Source organism: Echiichthys vipera (assembly GCF_963691815.1).
Source record: "Echiichthys vipera genome assembly, chromosome: 5".
NCBI classification, from domain to species: domain Eukaryota; kingdom Metazoa; phylum Chordata; class Actinopteri; order Perciformes; family Trachinidae; genus Echiichthys; species Echiichthys vipera.
The window spans coordinates 16,827,521-16,850,880 of record NC_139830.1 but is presented as its reverse complement, the minus strand read 5'-3'; the positions used below and the strand labels follow the sequence as shown (position 1 = coordinate 16,850,880).

Below are 23,360 nucleotides of genomic sequence, written 5' to 3'. Positions count from 1 at the left end.
ATCCTTAAACCTCTAAGTAAAGCTAACCTGCTGTGTTAATGTTGACTTATATTAATATTTTATTGTTTTAAACAGCAGTTAAAGTGAAACTAACAAGGAAGACTGCAGTATTTAGGGCTTATTTGAGGTTGAAGATATAATTTAGAGCCAATCGTGAACACTTAAGACTAATTCAAACAGTCCCTCTATCGATTGCTCTGTGTGTGATTTTCCTGCCTGGATTTGAACGATACTCTGCGGTTTGACTAGTAGAGTCTCCTGGGCAGTGCATGGCTGAGTTTTGGAGCTTCACAACGATTCAAAAGTGAGGAGCGGGGTTTTCACTTCAAGGTAACTTCCTCGTTCATTTTGCTACACTTTTGTCTTCCTTTAAACGTTCACTGACAGTAGATACATTGTTACTGTTGAGCGGCGAGAAGGCGTCAGTCAAAACAAGAGCAAGCAGCCAAACGTTGGTGTTAGCAGAGTTAGCCTGCTAGCTCTAGCCTCCATACACAAACACAACAAGATTATTTTATAGCTTATCTCATTTACGACATGTGCGACAACAGTGTTGTTGGAGCTGTAATAGTGATGTTTATTACACAACTGTCGCTTCCCTCCATGTTGATGATAAGCTAAAGTTACATGTATTAACTAGCTAACGTTACACCACCAGCCAGACACATCCTTCTCTCTTCTCTCCTCTCCTCCTCCTCCTCCTCATCTCTCTCTCTCTCTCTCTCTCCACCACCTCTCAGTTTAGAAATCTTTATTTCAGAAGATCAGAATCAGAAATACTTTAATGATGCCAGGGGGGTATTATTTTCGTTGCAAACTCCAGCTATACAAACAACATATTTAATAACAACAATATTATACAGACAACATATTTAATAACAATTATTATTTACAGACAACATATATATTTGTAAAAACAGAATGATATATATATATATATATATATATATATATATATATATATACTATCAGATTTACAATAGTAATATATACAGATCAAAAGTACAGTAAAATGTGCAAAAGAACAGATTGTTTATGGTTGAGTCCGTATTACAGAGAGGGGCTGACAGACTCTCCAAGGGATGTGTCGTATAGTTTAATGACCACAGGCAGGGAAGATTTCCTGTGGTGCTCTGTCTTCTGCTGAAGGTGCTCCTCTACTGGGCCAGTGTGTCGTAGAGAGGATGGGAGACATTGTCCAAGATAGACCGGAGCCTTGACAGCATCCTCCTCTCTGCCACGGTCGTCAGGGTGTCCAGTTCCTCACCCACGACATCACCGGCCCTCCTGATCAGTTTGTTCAGTCAACAAGCAAAGAAACAGCAAAAACACATATTCATACTTATAAGACCAGTGTGTAAATGATACATACATAAATTAAATATATATTAAAAACAAACTTAAACAAATAAACAATGAGAACAATAATCACTGTAGGTCAAACGGGTCACATCCCTTACTAGACCTCTGTGGATAAAGTAGTCTGCATTAATGCATAACATTTTGTTTATAAGAACGTTAGAGAGGAATTTTGATCTTAACAATATTGGTCACCATGTCTGTTTGGTCTAAAATGAAATGCACCTGTCCTTAGAAATCAGAACAAAATATATAATATAAATATTTGAATTATAAACTGGCTTTGTTAAATTGTGCAGTGTGTTCATGCTGATACTGTTGGTTTAGTTTTTTTTTTTTCAAATCTCAAAAATGTCAGAGAGACGGCTCCTCAGTAGAAATACTCTTGTGTGTTTCATGCCAGGTGACAGTCAGCCACGATGGGTCGACGCTCGTCTGATAGTGAGGATGACAGTCGCAGCAGGAGGAAGAGAAAACAGCGCCGCCGGTCATCCTCCTCTTCCTCTTCTTCGTCTTCATCCTCCAACAGCAAGGTGACCAGCAGCCGGAGTCGAAGGTCCATTCGCCGGTCTCGCTCCAGAGACAAGGAAAAAGACAGGAGGTGAGGGTGCATAACAAGCTTTTCCTCTCTGAATTAGAGATAGAAGGGATGAAGGCTGGGTGCCCATTCTGCTGAAGTGTTCTTGAGCCAGACGTACCGTTTCCCCAGCAGCTCAGCTCCCAATTTAAATGGCTAATCGTCTCTCTGGTTGCAGAAGTGAATTTAATAATATTGTTTGGGCATTTCTTGTCTTCCCTTCTTGGCTTATTGACTTTACTTGCTGTATTTTTACAGCTCACTAAAGGCTTAAATGTGTGGTCCCTGTGTTTAGACTCTGACTTACACACAGTACCACTGTTTAACAGTTGTTTAACAGTTGTTAAACTTCAGGAGTCGGATGTAATTTTATTCTAGAGACAACTCAGTTATAGTTGAGTTGTCCCCATTTTACTAGCTACTACTACTTTTTGCTGCCAATATTTGTCTGATATGCCACAGCAGATTCATAGCAGACATTTTGACATAGTAGGAAAATTGCAGTTGTTACTAACAATGTTAACAATTGCTCTGTATTGTGACAGAAGTTAAAGCGTCCATCATTCATTTCGTATGTATCATATGTATCGCTGTGCTTTATTCTACTGTGAAACGTCAAAATTCTTTGAAAAAAGATTGGTGTTGAATTGGCATTTATGTGTTTATATTTTAGATGGGGGAAAATAATGTGAATTGTTCGCTATGGCTTCAAAAACATATTTGTGCATTCCGAGGGTAACTCCATGTTGGTAAAGGAAGAGATGCCATTACTGAGAAATAACTCAAAAACCCATTAGTTTAGATTTGATATAATTCATTGTTTTCTTTAACTTGTAGTAACGTTATTATTATACACAGTTATTTTTTGGCATTTAAAACTCATTAACTACAATTAAAACAAATGCTGGAATTTGATTTTTAAATGAAACTTCATATATAAGTTTTTCTGTTTTCAATGAGGCCTAAATAAGAATACCATCTGGAATGGTCAGTCACTTACTTGCTCAGGATTATTGAAGACACCTTTCTGATTGTCTCAGTAAGGATTCATATGAAACGATGGATAGTGAACGACTCCAGTAATGTTTACAATGAATGCCAGATAAGATAAGACTTTTGCTAAGAGGCCCCCAGATTAAATGTAACAGTCAAATTTTGTAGCCTACACTTTTTTAGTTGGCCACATGATTTCTACAAAAATAATATTAACACAAAAAGTTAAACTATAAACTAACTTTACTTTTACTTCTGTGTTTTTGCCAGAGGTTATTTCAGAAATGAAGCATAGTTACACATTTAGAGCAGACGTGGCTGTTTTTAGATGAATCACTTTGTCTAGTCTCAGAAAATAAATGAAATCTGAAGGTTACAAGCTTATACCTGTTTCATAAGCTTCTCCTCATGTTTCCAAAATACCACTCTTTGTTATTTAGAAGTTTCAGATGAAGGGGGAGGTTCAATAATAATCAGACATCTTTGCTAGTGGCTAGTGGTTGGACCTGGCCTCCTCCATCCATCCACAGCTGCCACTGGCTGTGTGGCTGTTCAGACAAGGCCAGTGGATGGTAATTATTTATGAAGCTTGGTCAAGGTCCATTACTGCTGATTGGTAGTCATTGCCTGTCTGTATGGAATGGGCTGTGTGGGCGGTGTGAACCCTGGGACCACAGTCCCTCATCTATTAGCCATATATTTTGATCAATTAACCAAGACCTTGTTTGTTTGAACCGTGTTCCTTTTATAGACTCATATGAAAGAGGGCACACTTTCTGTGGCATTTTCAGCCTGTATACATACATACAAACTGTGTACAGAGACCTCACATGTGGTAAAACAAAAGAGTGCTTAATGCTCTTGGATGGTGACATCATGACCACATAACTAACGTGTATAAGTAAAGAGAGAATAACTGAGTCCATGGCGATGAGTGTCAAATAGAAAGCTTGGGTAAGGCAGGGGAAAGGTGTGTGTGTGAGTGGACAAGAGACCTGACGTTCAACTTTACTAGGTGTTGTTTTCATGCGAAAGGCCTCTGTGTTAACCAGCGCTTCCCATCCCCATGTGTTTAAACCATTATGTTTTTTATCCTGTAACATTTGTGCAGGCTTCTGAGAAAATGTGTGAGCTAACGGCACCTTCCAAAAACCCTCAGCACACTACTGTGCGTTTCTTCTGTGTAATGTGTGAAGTGGTTGTACGAGGGTTGTGGAAGTTATTTCATACGGCCCCGCTCATGGGATCCAGCCTTTGGAATACTAATGGATCTTTCCTGCGCTGCTCTAAGTGGTACAAATCTGGTTTGATAGTTCAGCCTCTGTGTTATTTGAATTGCTTTCCTTTTTCTTCTCTTCTCCTCTATCTTGCAGAGCTCCCATAGGACCATGTATGTGTATTTATGTGTGTGCTAAAAAGATTTGGGTATTTTTGGCTGTGGTGAAAGAAAGGAAGAGATTTTAAATAATGAATATTGCTCAAACTGTTTGCGCAGAAGAAGAGGGGGGTTTCTGCATTTACATTCATCCCCATAAATGCCTCCTGCTACATGATATCAATAGGAACGCGGTGTGAGTGGTGTTTGGAAAATAGACACTACACACACTGCTGTAGCCACATTAAAGAGCAGCAGAGCACCAAAGGGCCCCTGTGGAGGAACTGTAGGGCAGCCTGCATGGCTCTGTTTCTCTTGGCCATAGACGAGCATGTTCACTAATGCAAAGTAGCCGTCAGCACTGCTCATAGTAGGTGAGGTTGCCTGGGACACTAGGACATATTTGCTCTTGAAATAAACAGCAAAACCAATTAGGAATACAGCATTCCCTTATGCAGGAGAGGGAAGAATTTCAGATGATGGTGAATGAACACAGAGAATTATAGAAATGGCAGGGTGGAGCATAAGAGCATATGGGGAGTGTTGGATTTTGGTTTTGGAGGTTTGTTTTATGGAAAGTAATCTAAGATAAAATCTACAATGGAGCTGAATGACCATGGCAAAACTAGAATTTTCCATTCTCAGTGATTTTAAGAACCACATTTTTCATAAACCACACTAGGTACTAGACAATAAAAGTGATTAACTGTCCACAACCCTGCTGTCTGATTGATGTTTTGTTTTAATGATCCTGCCAATAATGGAAGTGAATTTGTATGTTTTTGTTGTGTGTGCTCCAGGAGAAGAAGACGTTCCAGCAGCAGTTCGTCCCACAGTTCGTCCCGCAAGAGGAGGAGTCGAAGTGCAGAGAGAGACAAAGGGAGGAGCCACCGCTCACACAGGTCACGCAGTCGAGACAGAAGGTAACCCCATCACACAAGCACAAATGTACACACAGCTCACTGTCTATTCTGCACAAATGTGTATTTGGTCTTGGATTGCGTAACCACCAACACAATAGTGAATGTTCAAACCATCAGTGTTGTGTTTAGTTATGCTTATTTCTGGGGTGCCCAGTTACTCACCTGGTAGAGCGGAGCAGTCTTCGCTGCAGAAGCAAGGGTTCAACTCCGACCTACAGCCCTTTGCTGCATGTCATCCCCTCTTTCTCTCCTCAATTTCTTGTCAATCTTTAGCTGTTCTAAAAAATAAATGCATAAAAAGCTAATACTCTTTAAAAAAGTTATGCTTATTTCCTTGGTGGTGTATACTCTTTTCAATTGAATAGGTATGGACGCAAATATTCAGCTATTTTGATATTCATTTTCTCCTTAGCGATTCAGCACTCCGCCAACTTGTTGCTCTCGCGACCAATAATAGCCGCTTAGTTATTACAATGTAAGGCTTAGAAAATGTATGTTCAATTCACCACACTGTTCTGAGTAGAGCATGGACATAGAAAAAAAGAATGGACGGCGGACGGGAAAAATGACGCCCATTCATTCCTATGGAAAGCTGCTCAGTCGAGCGGGCTCCCTTTAGGACGGCACTACTTTTGGTTATCGTGAACGCGGGAGGACTTAACGGATGTAGAATCTTTGCGTCCCTGACCATGGTCGAGCGTCAAGCATGAGTCTGTCATGAACATACTTATCTCATCGAGAAAACACACTGTGTGTGTGTGTGTGTGTGTGTGTGTGTGTGTGCGTGTGCGTGTGCGTGTGCGTGTGCGTGTGCGTGTGCGTGTGCGCGTGCGCGTGCGCATGTGCGTGCGTGCGTGTGCGTGTGTGTGTGTGACAACGTGAACATGGCCGTGTGTAATGCCAATGTGCTCTGGCGTGGCACTGGTGGAACCCACTACCCCCCACTCTCCCTCCTGCAAGAATTGTATTAGTAATAGTGCAATAATAATATCACTTTATTAGTTATGTATTAAGTTATGTATAAGAAGAAGGTTATCTGTAGCCCATTTCAAAAACTGCTTAAAAGAAGACAGAAATGAATTTGAAATATATAAAAGAAACACAACATTAAAAGACACATATATAGTATATACGATTTTTAAAAATAGTAAAACAAAACAAAATAGATGACAAAATTAAGTTAAGATATAAAACAATACATTTTGTTTATACTGAAGACAAAGTATATATTACCTTAAGAGAAGGAGTGATGAGCGATGGCTACATCATTTAGGAGTGACAAAGAAATTCGTCTTGAAGCTCTCTTTGGGTTTGTATTACAAATCAGTATGTGGAATGCCATTGCAGACTTTTCTTATTAAAAAAGCAATAAGACTTTTGGAAGTTTACTTCAGTGTATACAACCACATCGTTTCGTATTTATGTCTTATGTCATCAGATGGAGCCACATGGAAATTGTGTCTTAGGTCTGGATTAGTATATTGCATGTGCATGTACTCGTGTCTGAGTTTGCCCTGACGATCAGTCTTACTGTGTAAGTATTAATGAAACAGAGACCGGCAGACACAGCATGTCATATTGCAACACCGATCCAATCCTTTCCAAATCTCTTCTGGCAGCAGCTCTCCTTTCACTCATTAATGCAATTAAAACATCATTACCCATACACACTTTATACATACTTTGTTGAATTATGATTATTATTGGTGTAACTGACACGTTTTGTTGCAAGGGACTAACTTATTCATGCGAGACTGTGTATACACCTGCACGCACGCACGCACGCACGCACACACGTACCCACGCACGCACGCACGCACACACACAGAGCCATGTATCCTTTTCAGAAACATAAAGGCAACGTCTCTGTGTGTGGTGGTCCATGTCATTAGCATACTTAATCTGGTGCTAATGAACCAGTAAACTGTGCTGTTTTTAAATCCCCCCCACACACACATAAAAACGTGCACAGATGCACAATTGAAGAAAAGGTTGTCATAATATATGCACATGCAAGGCCCTTTTGTTTACTTGTCTATGGATGTGGGGGAGAGCAGAGATCATTTTAATCACAAAGGAAAAAAAGAGTTTTAATATCTTCATTACAGAGGTGTCAGGACGAATGAATGATGCAACAGAGATGTTTTGACATAAGATGTCAAAACATCATAGTGCCGTAAAACGACACCACACTTTAACTCTCCAACCAAATGGTCACAGAACATTTTGTGGCTTCGGAACAAGCAACACATTTCCGCATGGGCCTGTGAACTGAAACCATTTATGGAGAGAATGCATCAAAACAGTTTTCACACAGTCTCGCTTCTCTCTGTGGTACAGTGGCAGTCACCGGTGATTAAAACATCAGTCGAAAATGGCCTTACTGGTGTGGTGTTAGATGAAGGGTGGAGGGGATTTGGGAGATTTAGAACTACAGTCGATGACATCGGTGTTTACAAACGCTGTACTGTGATTAGGAGGGTTGCATTGTGTAATCGGCTTAGCGGTGAGCGAGGAGCAGGTGGGTTGGGCTGGTGTTGGTGGTGGTGGGAGTGTGTGGTAGGGTGTTACGAGGTGGAGGCGGTGTTGGAGGTGGGGATGTGCAAAATGATGGCACTGATGATGAATTTATGCAGTAATGTGATGGCAGCTGCAATTTGTGTCTGAAAAAATTTGTTGTTGGCGGCCACATGTGTGCTCCTGTCTTTGCATTCAACAATACAGTGGAAATTTTGTTGTGTCATCCAATAAATGGAACTAGGTCTGAAAAAGATGAATCGACTAATTGATATAAATAATCAACAACAATTTTTTAATATTATTTCAGTCATTTTTTCAAGAAGAAATGGGAAAGAAAAGAAAAGACCCAGCTTCTTAAATGTGAAGATTTGCTGCTTTTCTTTGTGTTGTTTGAAAGTAAACAGAATCTCTTTAGGTTTAGACTATTATTTGTAACAATAAGCTATTTAAAGAGGTCACTTTGGACTGTTTTCTGACAATTTTATAGTGACAGGTTAATCTTATTCTATTAATCAAGGGGACTAATTAAGACATTTGAGTATTCTGCACTCAGTATTTCAAGTAGTTTCTGCCGTACTTAGAGTGACTGTAGTATTAAAGTCCTGTACTGTACAGTTCTGTGGTGGGATACAACACATTCTGCATCCATTGTGGGTTTCAAAAGCAGGTGTGCGTGTGTGCGTGCGTGCATGCGTGCGTGTGTGTGTGCGTATGTGCGTGCGTGCGTGGATGAGGCTGCCTAAGCTGGCTGAGAGGTTGGCTGATGGATCAGTGGAGGATTGAGTGGACAGGACCTCATGATTGATACGCAGATAGGATATGAGGTGCTGCCTGCTACCCCCACCCCAGCCACGCCAACCCAGCACCACCTTCAGAATGTGAAAGAGAGAGACAGGAAGAGGCTGAGTGGACCGGCTAAAGAGACGAGAAGTTAGAAGAGAATGGAAAAGTGTGAAGACAATAGGTTGAGTTAGTGCAGGAGAGGTAGAAAGCGGAGTAGATCCTGAAGGAGGAAAATGAAGAGACAAAAGCGAGCACCAGTAGAGAGAACAGATGAGCATGAAAGAGGGATATTATTCAGAAAAAATGAGAATAATAACGTCTGCATCAGAATATTGCAGCGGAGAAGATTAGGACCATAGTGAGGCAGTCGTGGGTTGAAGGGAGGGGATATTATTACCTTCTTTTCAATCGCACATGTATAAATAAAAAATAAAGAGATACATGAAATAAGAATAATGCTCTATCATGTGTTTACCATCTATTGTTGCATCCTCCTTTTCTCCTCCCGTTCTCTCTTTTTTCTTTTTTTCCCCCCGCCTCAATCAGAGAAGGGCCAGGTCCCCCAGAGGCAGTCAATCTTGCCCTGAAATGTAAAACAGACAAGAGGAGCAGATTACCTATTTGCCATTAATGTTTATTCTCTTTGATGTGAGCAGACATATCAGGTTGTGCGTGTGTGTGTGTGTGTGCACGCCTGCCTGTATGTGCACCAGCATGTGTGAAGTTGATTGAGTGTATGCATGTATGTGCAGATTTGCGTGAATGCATGTTCACGGAAAAGTTGTGTGTGTGTGTGTGTGTGTGTGTGTGTGTGTGTGTGTGTGTGTGTGTGTGTGTGTGTGTGTGTGTGTGTGTGTGTGTGTGTGTGTGTGTGTGTGTGTGTGTGTGTGTGTGTGTGTGTGTGTGTGTGTGTGTGTGTGTGTGTGTGTGTGTGTGTGTGTGTGTGTGTGTGTGTGTGTGTGTGTGTGTGTGTGTGTGTGCGGGGGGGGGGGGGGGTGGTGCTGGTGGTATCAGGGCCTAGTCCACTGGGGCAGAGCAGAGTGGAGCATGGCAGCAGCAGAGTACAGTGATCTGATGTGTACCCAATCCAACAAAGACGACGAAGCCTCTCATCACAGCCGGATCACAGGCACGTCTTTAGGTGAGCTCGACAGAACGGTGTAGTGCTGCATTTTTATGGGGCATCCACAGCAGGGGTTAAATGTGTGTGGCTCAGTCAGTCATTCTGTCAGTCCTTCATTCACTTAACAGTTCACCTTAGAGGCACTGTTAGAAGACACGGAGGAATGGCAGGTGCGACAAATCCACCACTTGACCCATGAAAGAGAAGCTGAGCTTTTCATTCAATGGGGGATATTCACACACGTGTGCACGCACTCAAATAGGAGAGCATATCCTCTCAGAGCGCACACACACACACACACACACACACACACACACACATACACACACACACACACACACACAAACAAATGCTTAGATTTTGCTCATTAATATTTCAGGGGTGTGTTGAGTTTGCAGGGCAGAGTGCTAGCGTCAGGGTTTAGCCCCGTTAACACTAGAGCGGCTACATCACTGGGCTGCTGTCATGACTCTAAGGAGAGTGAGACCTCTAATTATCCGTTTCTCCCCTAGAGGAAATAGATAGCAAGCTTAACGCACCACCCACTATGCTAGGATAGCAGATCAGAGTCAGGATTATCTCACCCAACCTGGATAAGTTCAGAACTGGTACTTGGTTAGAGCAAGGAGAAAGGTCCGTGGGTAGAGATCACAGAAGGTCTCCAGGTGTGTGCGTGTGTGCGTGTGTGCGTGTGCGTGCGTGCGTGCGTGCGTGCGTGCGTGCGTGCGTGCGTGCGTGCGTGCGTGCGTGCGTGCGTGCGTGCGTGCGTGCGTGCGTGCGTGCGTGCGTGCGTGCGTGTGTGTGTGTGTGTGTGCGTGTGTGCGTGTGCGTGTGTGCAGGGGTTGAGCGATTGCATGGTATTTATTTCACACAGCAATTTTCCCCTGTATGAGATGAGGTGTTGTACATCTGCTAGATAGCTTTTCCTGCCTAGCTCCAACACTGAGCGCGCGCAAGGTCATCCAGACGGCTTGGGAACGGGGAGGGCTGAGGTGAGGAACTAAAGGGAGGAGTGGAAGGGTCTAAGGGGGAGGAAAGCAAAGGTAGGGCAGTTGAGTTTAAGAAGGCGAAGGTGGGGGGAAATAAGCAACTTTTTTGTGGGTGAGCAGTGTGGCCTCCCAGTTTTTTATTGCACCTGGATCACCAATTCCCCCGTCAGGTGGCAGGGTGGAAATTGTTACGCGCATTTGTATCCAATTTGTATCTATTCAAAATTTGTATGATGTAGCAGGTGGTTTTGGGTGTCGCTGGCTTCATAAGGGACACAGCTCGTAGTGTGTTTTTGAGTACATGACAAGTGAAATCTGGTTTCCTCAACAAACCGCATTGATCTCGCCGTTATGAGAGAACCATCAGGCACGAATGGTGGTGTTGATGGATAGGAAATAGGATGCAAAAAAACCTTAACCATTTTTCTTCTTTAAGTTGCAGAATTTCACTGAGTGTTCTCCCAGTTATATAGTGGTCTCAGGTTAGTCTAGACATATACTAAACTGGAATTGGAGAGTAGGCTCCTGGCTGGTGGACTCTCAACAGCTTTTCTTCTCCCCCTTCCACAGGATGACACGCAGCCCTTTCTTCCTTCTTCCCCTATTACCTGACTTGCAAAGTGTTGATTTAAACTGAAAGATGACCTGGTTTAGTTTGGCTGCGTCTTCTCTACTCCATAAAAATCAACATGCTTCCAGTCGTGAGATCTGAACGCGTTTGTTGTTGTTTCTCTCTTTGCCTCTCTCTCTCTCTGTCTCTCTCTGTTGTCTTTTTTATTTATCTGCTGTAAAGGCCAGTCAAGCGCTGCTCGGCTTTGTTGTCAGAAACCTTTATTTACCAAAGGGAGAAATAAGTGACTGACACAGACAGCCTCTTTCATCCGCACCTCGCCGCAAGCAGTGTTCCCCTCTACCGCCAGAGGAACCCCCCCCCCACCCCCCACCCTGCGCTTCTGCCAAGCCCCCCCCAGCCCCACTCCTCCATCCTGCAGGCTCACAACGCACTAGCCCACTCCCCTGGGTAGCAACCTAGCTGTAGAGTCTGCACGGTGTAACACACACACACACAAACACACACGTACACAAAATTCCCCTCACAAAAGGCATCACATCCTTCCTTTCACATAAAAAAATCAAATGAGGGAGTTAGTCCGATGGTCTCAAACAAAGACTAGTTTAACTTTAAAGAGTTGTCCCTTTTCTGTTTTTATCGATCTGATAAATAAACGTGGAGTAAGAATGAAACACAGAACCTGTTATGTTATAGCTTTGACTGTAAAAGTAGTTGTGTGAAGGAGGAATGTCTCTGGAGTCAGCTGCCTAATAAGTGCGCCGTCAGAAATTACTCAAGCACACTGATTTGTTTTTAAATCAGAAAGTGATTTCAAAAATAGGAAACATTCACACTCATCAGGTTATCATTCTCATAAATAGGGTCTTAAAGAGAAGTAATTCTGTATTTATTATTTATAAATTAGTTATAATTATTTTATTATTTATTTACCAGAACAAATTTAGTAATTTAGACAAATGTAGTACTTTAGAGAAAACAGCATTACTATACTTGCATTTTAAATGATACAAACAGCTTTTTCCCGCAGACACCAAAGGTGTGTGAAGTTATCCAGATAAACTAACTAGTTAAATTAGTATGCTGTTAAATAAATGCGCATATTGTAGCTCTTAATCACTATCAAGATGCAGATAATCTGGATAGTGTCTAATAAAAGGTAACAGCTTTTCTTTTCTAGATATGTGTCTATTTTCTCTTGTTTAGCTTTTCCATCGTGTAGGTGGGAAGATAAATGTCCTTATGCTGTGTTTTCATTAGCATTTAATATAAATTACACAAATTAGAAGAAATTCAAGTTTTTTTTAATTCTTCATAATAATCATTATCAGATGGTCACTCATAGTGATGCACTGGTACACAATACTGATGGACACACTTGTTTATAAGTAGCATTTAAGTGACTCATATATAAAAATGAATGTAACAGCTAATGAGGTGTGTAGCAGTGAAATAATCACATGTTAATTTAATTTTAACATTGCAGTGAAAATAAATGATATAGGTTTTGGAATTTAACAAAAGTTGAAAAGCATAACATCTTTTTGACAGCTCGAATCTGTGAGATAAATTTTTGTTTTGGAAAGCTGTTTGAATGAACGCATATTTTTGTGATTAACTATCACAGAGAGCAGACTAGTTGCTTCACATACAAAAGACCCAATTCAACTGTTTGATGACTGAAACCCAGTAAAAGTATGACACGCCCACTGTTTTTTTTTTAGAACCTTTATAAAACCTCTACAACTCTACAATGACCAAGACTAGTACATGCAATCAGCCCTCATTGTGTTAACTTCATGACAGTAAAAAGCCTCATCCGTCTGGCCAGACCAAGAGAAAGACGGAGACAGAAACGCTTTTAGCTCTGGCATAGGAAAATGAACACCAAATGTATCTCTCTCTCTTCCTTCCTGCCTTCTCTCTGTCTCTCTCTCCTATTTAAGCTTCTTGAAGTTCTTCCAAATTGGGTTTTAAATGCCAATTAGGAGGTTGAATGTAGTAAAATAAAAGCAAATGCAGGCAGGATGGCCTCACCTTCTGGCTGGTTAGGCTTCAGAGAGAGCCGAGCCGGACCTTTGGCTCCCAGCAAGGCTTTGAGAGAAATATCCTGCCTAATGAACACATTAATTAGAACCATAACTATTTATAAGATGATAATTAGAAACGAAGGGAGGTAAACTGGGCTTTTCCTGCAATTAATGAAGGATTAATTACGGGAGCTAATGAAGTGGATTTTTGAAACGCGTGGAGGTGAAGTACAGAGATGTGCAGCTCGCTTTGTGATCACTGGCATAATTATTTTCTCCAGCACCAAAGCGTTTGAGGCCCTGGTCCTCGCCGGCTCAGGCCGGCTAATAAGCATCATTGCATCGTTATATATGCACTTAAAAAGACTTGCCACTGAAATGACTGTCTAATTATTTCTAATTGGCAGGCCCTGTGTGTTGTCATTGAGCTGTTTGGAGCCGTAGCGGAGCCCTGGGTCTAATAACGCTCTGGGCGGAGAGGGAGAGGGAGAGGGAGAGGGAGAGGGAGAGGGAGAGGGAGAGAGAGAGAGGGAGAGAGAGGGGGAGAGAGAGGGAGAGAGAGGGGGAGAGAGAGGGAGAGAGAGGGGGAGAGAGAGGGGGAGAGAGAGGGGGAGAGAGAGAGAGAGACGCTCTACCAGTTGCCTGCTGCCCATAGCCGGACCTGTGCCACTTGCCCAGCAGGACAGCGGGTCCTAGAATGGCGCCCAGTGCACTCAGAGGTCACCTTGCCAAGTAGCCGATTAGCAAAGTTTTATTTTATCTGTGCTTATTTTTCCCACTTTTAATTAACAGCTTCTGCTCTTAATTTATGCATAGATAAACGCCACCGTCTGTCCACTGTTCTTTTTTTCACTCTTAAACATGCTACACACACACACACACACACACACACACACAGAGGGAGGGAGATATGTTTACGTGTGTGATTCAGTGGCCAGGTTTTGAGCCAGTCTGTAGAGACCCATGTTAAGAGAGTGTGCATGGACAAACCTCAGTCAGGCGTCTTTACCTTGTACTCCACTTATGTCCTGGCTCAAACCATATGGGCAGCATAGTTCTGTGGGTCTCAAGAGGGGGCGTGTGTGGACATAAAGTTGGTCTTTGCAATATATGTTGTCACAGTCATTATCAGACTGATACTTAGCGTTGACTTTTTAGCACACATTTGTCAGTGGGTTGATCAAGTTAATATGTGTATGTTTACAATAGATTTATGTTTTCTTTATTTGAGACAATAATCTCCATTAAACTATGTCATAGTCACATGTAAGACCTTGCAAGTTTCAGGTTGTATTTGTCACAAGAGGCGTTTGAATGATGGTCTGGGATTATGTGTGTGAGCACCTCACTTAACTCGTCCTAAGCAAAGCCATGTGCATTGTCCTGCCAAAAAACACTCCTTCATTCCTCCTCTCCCTCCTGGACAACTTGAGAGCAAATTGCCAGCTAATGGAACCACTGCCTGCACTTGTCAGTTCACACACGCACGCACGCACACACGCACGCACGCACGCACGCACACACGCACACACAAGCATGTGGTTTCACTCACACATTTAGCAATTTATTTGTGGAAAACGAAGAGAAAAATGAGTGAGAATGGCAGACAAATGAAACAAGGATCATGTGCGCCTTGACTGAAACCTTGACAATCTTTTTGAAAGTAATGAAACACTTTCTCAGCATGCGCATGAGTTTTTCTATTTGAAATTTGTCTTCCTTTTTTGTTCTGTCTATCCATTCGGGTTTTGGCAGAGTCGAGGACATGAGGAGGAAGTAGAGATAGATGGATCGCCCAAAGGATACGTGGCCAACTGTCGTATGATTGGCTGAACAAAGAGCAGAACACTTCTGTGACTGGTTGAACAGAGAAGTCGACGTCGGGATTTTGGCTTGAAATCAAAGCAGGAAAAATTTAATTATTTTGAATGCAGTCAACAGTTTTGTTGAAGTGGAAGTTTGCCAGATTTCTCTGTTAACTCTGCGGGGTATTGACACTCAGAAAAAGTGGGATAACAAAGCGTGTACTCTGTCTCACATGTGCTACTGCAGATGTGTAATGGATGACATTTATACCATCACTGTAACATGTAGCATAATTTAGAGCCTGCTTTCAACAGCTCTTATTAAATAAAAACTACTATTACTATACTACTAAAGATAAAAGTCTCATGATTCCATAAAATAGATATAAAGTAGGTAACAAATGTAGAGATAAGAGAAACACATTTGAGACATTGTGAAAGCTATATGTAAGAACCAATATATCATCACCCCAAGCATGTAGCTTATCTATGCAGAGTTTGTCCTGACATTTTACATAGTGGTGCCACAAAACAGGTTGATGTCACAGTGCTGCTATGCTTGACAAATATCACCGCATTACCAACCATGATTGGTAAAAGAAGGTAAAATCTGCCTTCTTTGTGGGCTACTTCTAACTGTGCATGGGACATGTAGACCGTGAGAAGTGACAGATGTAGTGTAGGGGAGAGTCTTTTTTTTTTCTCTCAGAGGGTGGAGTGTTTTTTCTGTCTATTCATTTCTTGATCTCTCTGTCTGCATTCGTCTCTCTCTCTCCTTCTCCTTGTTCAGTCTTGACAGCAGTTCTTAAAAAAGAAATAGATTTTTTTTTAGAAACTTCTTTATGAGACAAGCCTCTGTTCTGTCAGAAGACAACTTTATGTTACTCCACTGAAGAGGGGAAACTAATAGTTTTTTACAGGGCACTGTTCCAGTTGTGTCTTGGGTGTTTAATTAAGTGTAGTTTCCCTTTAGTAGTGGAATGTGTGTCTGCTTTTTGTCGGCCCGTTCCTCGGTGCCTTTTACAGTCCACCCACATGGTTTGTCTCAGCGTTTATGATTTTTCTTATACCGGAGTTGTGAGGTTCCTAAATCACTTAAGCACACGGGGCCGAGCAGTCCACATTTAAACAATAAAAGGCTGTTATACTAAGGGCCCTCAGATCTCCCACCACTTCATAAATACATGCGTATAAAAGGCAGAAAAATACATCTTCCCTGACCAGAGAGAGAGGGAGATCGAGCGTCTGAGAGCACACCTGCTAATTGGAGCCAGCTTGATGTGAAGCACGGCTGTCTGCTCTGTCCTATCCATAAGTCCTATTCTTTTTTTCTTTTCTTTCTCATTCCCGTTACCTCGATTGTTCTTGACTCCCCAACTTTTATAACCTTTTTTTTTTCTTTATCTTATCGTTACTTTTGCCTCCATAGCCTCCTGCTGTCCTTCACTTATTATCTTCACTCCCTCTCCTCCTCCTCCAGTCCTTCAACTTTTTCTTCCTCCCTGCTTGCCGCCCTCTTACAGATGGAGGCAATGACAACCAAAACAACTCTCTCCTAACTTGGCGTAACTAATTGTTCCAGGCCATGATGGATATAAGGAGGGAAAAAGTGGAGTTTCAATTGCGTGAGTGGCTGTGAGCGAGTTGGCAAGTTAGCACCTAGTCTAAGTGTGACCTTCACTTGACCTTGTGTCTGGGCTGAGTGGCTGAGCCAGGGCCCCCCTCAGCTCCAGCTGCTAATGGGTGTCATGTCGAGCTTCGGCTGCACGGAGGTCAAAGGTCGCGGGTGCACACCAGACGGCCAAGTTTAGGATTGCGATGAGGAGGCTGAGTGACACTGGGCATATGCGCCAATGAAGACGCCAGGTAATCAACACATGTGCGTGTGTGCCGGCATGCACACGCACAGCCATGCACATATACACACATGCAAGCATGCACATGGAAACTACATCTTGCTGAGGAAAGTCCCTCATCGTTGGCTGGCCGTTGTAGGTTCATATAGATCAGAGAGGTCTGTGAAGGCCTTTGAACTCTGCTAAATGACTTGACCTTGTGGCTTGTGGCTGTAACTGTGTTTGTGTTTGGGTGGGTATGTGAGGGGGGGATGGGTGTAGTAGTGAGTGGGTGGCCTACATGGGGTCTCATTTCGGCTTCACAGCATAGCTGGGCATTGCAGACGTTTGTGTGGACGACTGCTAAATTAAAAGCAAACTGAAGATTATGACAAATCTAAACATTGCTTTTATGAAGCAGAGGGGGACCGAGAAAAAACATTTCTCTGAATCTTTCATGCTCTGTCTTTGCTGTGTTAATTGTGCTCACAATCAGCTACTTTGCAGCGATTCAGTGTGTGTGTTAGTGTGTATGTATATTTATGATTCTGTGTGGGTGTGAATGGTGGATGGCTGAGCGTGTGTGTGTGTGTGTGTGTGTGTGTGTGTGTGTGTGTGTGTGTGTGTGTGTGTGTGTGTGTGTGTGTGTGTGTGTGTGTGTGTGTGTGTGTGTGTGTGTGTGTGTGTGTGTGTGTGTGTGTGTGTGTGTGTGTGTGTGTGTGTGTGTGTGTGTGTGTGTGTGTGTGTGTGTGTGTGTGTGTGTGTGTGTGTGTGTGTGTGTGCGCACACCGTGAACCGAGGAAACAGATAATGTGGCTGCTTGGAAAGAGGAAGCAGCTTGGGAAATGATTTCAACAGCTCTCATAATTAGAGGAATATCATAAATTAAACTTGTGTCTGCCGTTGCGTTTGAAGAGCACTCAAAAGTAATAAATTCTGGATGGTTAACATATTTGCATTCCATTCAGCAGGCAGCGTCAGGCAGGAACAGCTGTTTTCCACGTCTTTTGGCAGCAGGAAATGCACATTGCTCACTCAAGGTGCTTTTAGACACATTGAAATGGCAGAAAAAAGAAAAGTGACTTTTAACTTGAACATGAAGCTGCTGCTGTGTGCTCTGTCACTGGAAATAACTCGGCGGGGAACAGCGCATTAATGAAGTTCTTCAAATATGGATCTTCTCACTTTCAATAGGCCCGTTTCTTTTCCAATCTGTCTATTGCTTGGAAAAGTCGGCTGGCAAGCTTTTTTGTAGTGTGTGTGTGTGTGTGTGTGTGTGTGTGTGTGTGTGTGTGTGTGTGTGTGTGTGTGTGTGTGTGTGTGTGTGTGTGTGTGTGTGTGTGTGTGTGTGTGTGTGTGTGTGTGTGTGTGTGTGTGTGTGTGTGTGTGTGTGTGTGTGTGTGTGTGTGTGTGTTGCCGTTGTTTGATATGTCTGTACCATCAGTGGGGGTTCAGGCTGTGAAGTAATATAAATTGTAGATACAAAGAATAAATACCAGAGATTTTAAACAAATTTAAGGGTTACCAATTGCTTTCTTAGTCGTTGGAAAAACACTAGTTAGAAGAAGTTAATCAGAAAACGGCTATAAACTATGTATTTTTCTGACCAGTTTACGCCAGTTATCATGTAGATCCTATAGGTTTTAACAAACTGTATATGGCACCATTTTAGTTACAATTAATACTAGTTGTTGGATCAGTCCTGCAACACCTCTGGTTGAGCCTCTGCTCCACTGACTTTTGTTGTCCATTTTTGGTACTTTGTCAGAGACAATATTTCTCTCCAAACTTTCTGAAAACCTGAAACATGATATTAAGATTTTCCATCCATATTTTAAGCTTAATGAGTGTCTACTGCTGTACTTGCTTGCGGAAGCTGACTACACCATCATTTAATCAATGATAGGAATAATGCACATATGGCTTTCATAAACATTGCTGCATCTTTGGGAGGGGAGGCAATTTTTCATATCTCACCTGTAAATTAAATTAAGGCTTAAAGTTTAGCATAATTAAGAGCGTGGCTGCTTTGAGTGGCAGGTCACACGTGGCTAACATAAACTGCTAGCTGCCTGTCTCCTTTGCTACCGACACCTCAGCTCTTGGCTTTGTTTGTGTGGTGTTGATTATACTTTCCCCATGTATTTTGGCTGCAAGGGAAATTCTGGTATTTTATTTGAGCTTATATCTTAGCATTATATATCTCAACAGTCATATTTAAGATAATGATCTCAGACAACGCTGTCAATAGCAACTATTCTGTCCTGGCTAATACGTGAGCTGTATTTGTAGACGGATAGCTAACAAGGAAGACCCAGTAGGCTTGAATCTAGGTTGAGAGCGTTTACTGAATCTTCTTTTCTTATTTTGTAAAACTGCAACACAATGAAATACACACAATGTTACAACTGAATTTAAATATATGCAACAACACTGGTTACACATTCTTCTTACTTTTCAGGTTATAAATCAGGTAATTACAACACACTTTTAAATAAGGCAAACACACATCCTTTCTTTTGTATGCTCTCATAGGTAAATAACAGCATAAACACTGTAAATAGCAATAATGGTTCACACATTAACATAGCATATAACATCAATGAGGCTCAACAATGAGCTAAATTTGCCATAGCAGCTTAACTAGCCTCTTGCTAACGGTTAGCTTCGCGGTTAGTATTAGCGTAGTTAGCACGGATTTCGTAACTTAAAATAAATGCTTAAAATGCCACCTTGGAGATCACAGTGCCATGAAACAACTAACATGAACCCATTGCATCCATACTCACTGTTGGTTCCACTCCAAGGCACAGACAACCAACTCTTTGTGGTGGTGCACTTGTAGACTATGCATGGAAGAAACTGGGAGTGCTTAGTAATTAAAGCTGCAGCAACTCAAATTGCCACCAGGGAGAAACTTAACTAATCCCAGTCAATGACAGGAGTCAGAACAGCAACATTACACCTTAATTTCATTGGACTTGTGTCAGCGTCAGTGATCACAATGCAGATGTGTCGGTCTAGGTAACAAAATTTCAGCTTAATTGATTTGCTTCAAAGTTTTCATTAGGCATGTACTAAATCCAGTGTTTCCCCCAGAATTAGAATTTATTAGTGATGGTTACTTACAGAGAGGCTTGTCACCTCAAGTTAGTCACAGTAGCAACTCAAATTTAGGCAGCGCAAACCACAGCAGAGTGGTGGGACTCCAGTTCTCGGTCAGACCCCGTCTTGTTGCTGCCGTACACAGGTTAGACCTATCGCTGCTGTTGGCCAGCCTGCTGTGACCCCTGGTGCTGTGGTTTGAGCTGTCTGAATCTGAGTTGATACAGCTGCTCAGTAACTCCGTCTCCAGGCTTTCCTCCCTGGTGAAGTATGTATTATAATCCGTCATTTATATTCCTTGTTGTTAATACAATATCTAGACTGGAAACTGAAAGGGTCATTTTTAAACATAACAATACATCTGTACATTTATTTCCCATGATGAGACTCTATTTGAGCTATTAGAGTATTGCTGGTAAGAAAGACTTGGATCAGACAGGGGTCACTGTCGTCAGCATCCACTGAAATGTGATAGGGTTAAAGTTACATAGCCATTAATCACTGCTGCACACTGGCCTTATGGACAGGGACGCATCACTGAGAACATCACTTGCTGTGTGGTGTTTTCGTCAGGGGACAAATACAATATGGACATCAACTTTGTTGTGTCCTACCAACAGAGGATGGTGTTTGGGGAAACGAAGAAACAATATGAATATGGGGAAGATAAGGTCAAAGGAACAGTGAGGATAATTGGTCTTTTTGTGTGCTTGTGTGTGTGTTCATATGTTCCCCTTCCTTACGCTGCGTAGTATGAATAATGATTTAAATGGGGTCAGATTCCTTTGGAGACGTTCACCTGTATCTGGCACTAGTGGTATCGCGTAGCTGCCATTAATGTCCAATTTTCAATAAAAACAGAAATAGAATATAGACTGATAAGGGTAACACACCATCCAGCTTCACACCCGTCCACATAATTACCCCAATGGGCTGTGGCGAGGGATCATATCCTGGCGCGCACCAGGGGGTCAGCGACGATAAGCTTCAGCCCGTCTCCCAACATGCAGCATAATTACTCTATTGATAATTCACCAGGAAAACGGTCCCAGCCAATTGCAGAGCTCCGATTTAATGGATTGGACTGTGAAACGAGGGAATGGAGGAAGGAGGCTGTGAGGGGGCAGCGCATGTGTATGGGGGGGGGGGGGGGGGGGGGTTTGTACGTGGGGGCAACCTGCAAGGGCCTTTTATAAGGAATGAAAATATGTTTAGGCCATAGGGGGACCTATTTTCCCTGGAGATAATAAGGCCAATAAAATGTAAAGCAGGGGAAGAGCTTGGCATGGGGTCCAACTGTGGCTGTTTATCTGTGTGTGTCCTGCATTAGCCCATTTATCCCCAGCCCAAATTAGCTAATAATTCTCCAAGGGGAAGGACTTGGTCAGGAAATTGACATTTAGCAGCATAGGCTCACTCTATTAACTACAGTAAATTTAATTTGCTGCACACCCCAGAAGTGGGCTGTTTTCTTTGCCATCAGAGGGAGAAAAGGAGAGGGAGACACAGAGAGATAGAGAGACAGAGAGAGAGAGAGAGATTGTGTTTATTGCATCTGCTGCTTCTGGCCACAATTTGCTTGGCTGTAAATATAAGACATTGGTTTGGAACACTGCAACTCTGTTGTATTTCCCCTCATGTACTATTGATTACAAACATACGAAGGCATTGTCAACACATACATTCATTCATGCCAAGGTCTGTTTGGGCCATTGATGGATTATCTCGTCTGGAGCCTCCAAACCCCCAAAATGCCAATGTTTTTCTTTTTGCTTTTTTCCATTAGCTGTTATCCTCTAATCGGAGCCCACTAAACACTGTATTAGTCAGTCTAAATCAAATGTCCTGTGACTGATGACTGCTTTCACCTCTGCCTCTGAATCATATGTTTCATAATAATCATTTTTGATCATCACTCCAGGATGTCTGTTTTAGTATCTGTTCTGCAGAATGCAACAGGCCTGGCTTTACTCAGGGAAAAGAGTACTGCAGCTGCTGTATTATTGTCACTGGAGCTGAAACCATTAGTCAATTAATCAGGTAGTCCGCAACTATTTTGATAATTGATTAATCAATAAGGTCTTTTTTCAAGCAAAAAAACCAAAACAAAACCCCACACAGCTTTGGCTCGATCTGCGATGATTGATTGATCAATTAGTAGATTGACACAAAATGATTCGGAAAATATTTCGACAATTGATTAATCGTTTTAACAAGTACGAAAGTATTAGCTGGGTCGCAAATATAATGTCACCTTCTCAAATAATGTTTTGAATATTTGCAATATGGTGACTTGCTTGGGCTTTAGTCGAACAAATATATAAGCCTTTGAGAAACTATAGCAAGTGCTATTTTCTTACATTTTATATAACCCTAACCCAGAAAGAAAATAGCTGGCAGATTAATCGATAACGAAAAATTATTATTTCTTGCAGCCGAATTTTGAATTTCTTTAAATGTTTTTGGTCTTCTGTGACAGTTAGTTGAATATCTTTTGGGACAAGAGAAGACATTTTAAGACGACAGGAAAATCAGCACTCCAAAATTTCTGGGTTTCATGTATACTGTATGCATTAGAGTATGGGGTGAATATAGGTGGGGATGTATTCATGATAATTGTCATTTCTGACTTTTGCCTATGAAATAATTTCAATCACTGCAGATTGTGCTTCTGTGATTTTGGGAAAGAATTAATTTAGTTTTAGGTTTTTTCCAAAGATGGTCTCTCTTTTCAAGACCTTGGACTAGTGCAACAACTCTCCAGTGATCAGGATCACCCAAGCCTAATTGATTGCAACAGTTGTCAGAGTGTTGTCTGTTAGGATGGTGACAGGTGTCTGAAGAAAATGATTAGTTTTCTGTCGGGAGAGAGACAGCTCTGGATGTCCCAAACTGCAAACTAATAAAGGGGGGAAAGCAATAAAGCTCGTGGACAGCAGGTTTGACTGTTTTTATAGACAAATCAATAAAATGATAGATGATGGAAAATAACGGCATTTCAGCTGCCGATTTCTACTGGGGTTTCAAATCATGATCCTTACTGCGCACACAGTGCATGTACACTGACACAGGACGCAGGCTCTCTCTCTCTCTCACAAGCACACACACACACACACACACACACACACACACACACACACACACACACACACACACACACACACACGTATATACACAAAAAATATAAAGACATATGCAGTGACACATAAATAAGCAGTTATGTTTTGGTCATTTGTATCTTTGTGTGTATGGCACCATATTGAGGCATGATTTACACTTTCAATTCTCTTTTTGTTGATGTCTAAAATGTGTGTGTGTGTGTGTGTGTGTGTGTGTGTGTGTGTGTGTGTGTGTGTGTGTGTGTGTGTGTGT

At 42.0% G+C, this 23,360-nt stretch overlaps 1 protein-coding gene across 2 annotated transcripts in view; it reads left to right on the top strand.

The window, feature by feature from the left end:
• Positions 1–264: 264 nt before the first annotated feature.
• The window catches only part of rsrc1 (arginine/serine-rich coiled-coil 1), a 121,564-nt gene continuing 98,468 nt past the window's right edge, over positions 265–23,360 (top strand). For both annotated transcript variants that reach the window (XM_083914327.1, XM_083914326.1), the window contains exons 1-3: positions 265–330; positions 1,763–1,960; positions 5,105–5,227. In XM_083914327.1, the coding sequence (XP_083770453.1) occupies positions 1,779–1,960; positions 5,105–5,227 (305 nt within the window). In that variant the 5' untranslated portion in view covers positions 265–330; positions 1,763–1,778. The remainder of the gene's footprint in view (positions 331–1,762; positions 1,961–5,104; positions 5,228–23,360) is intronic.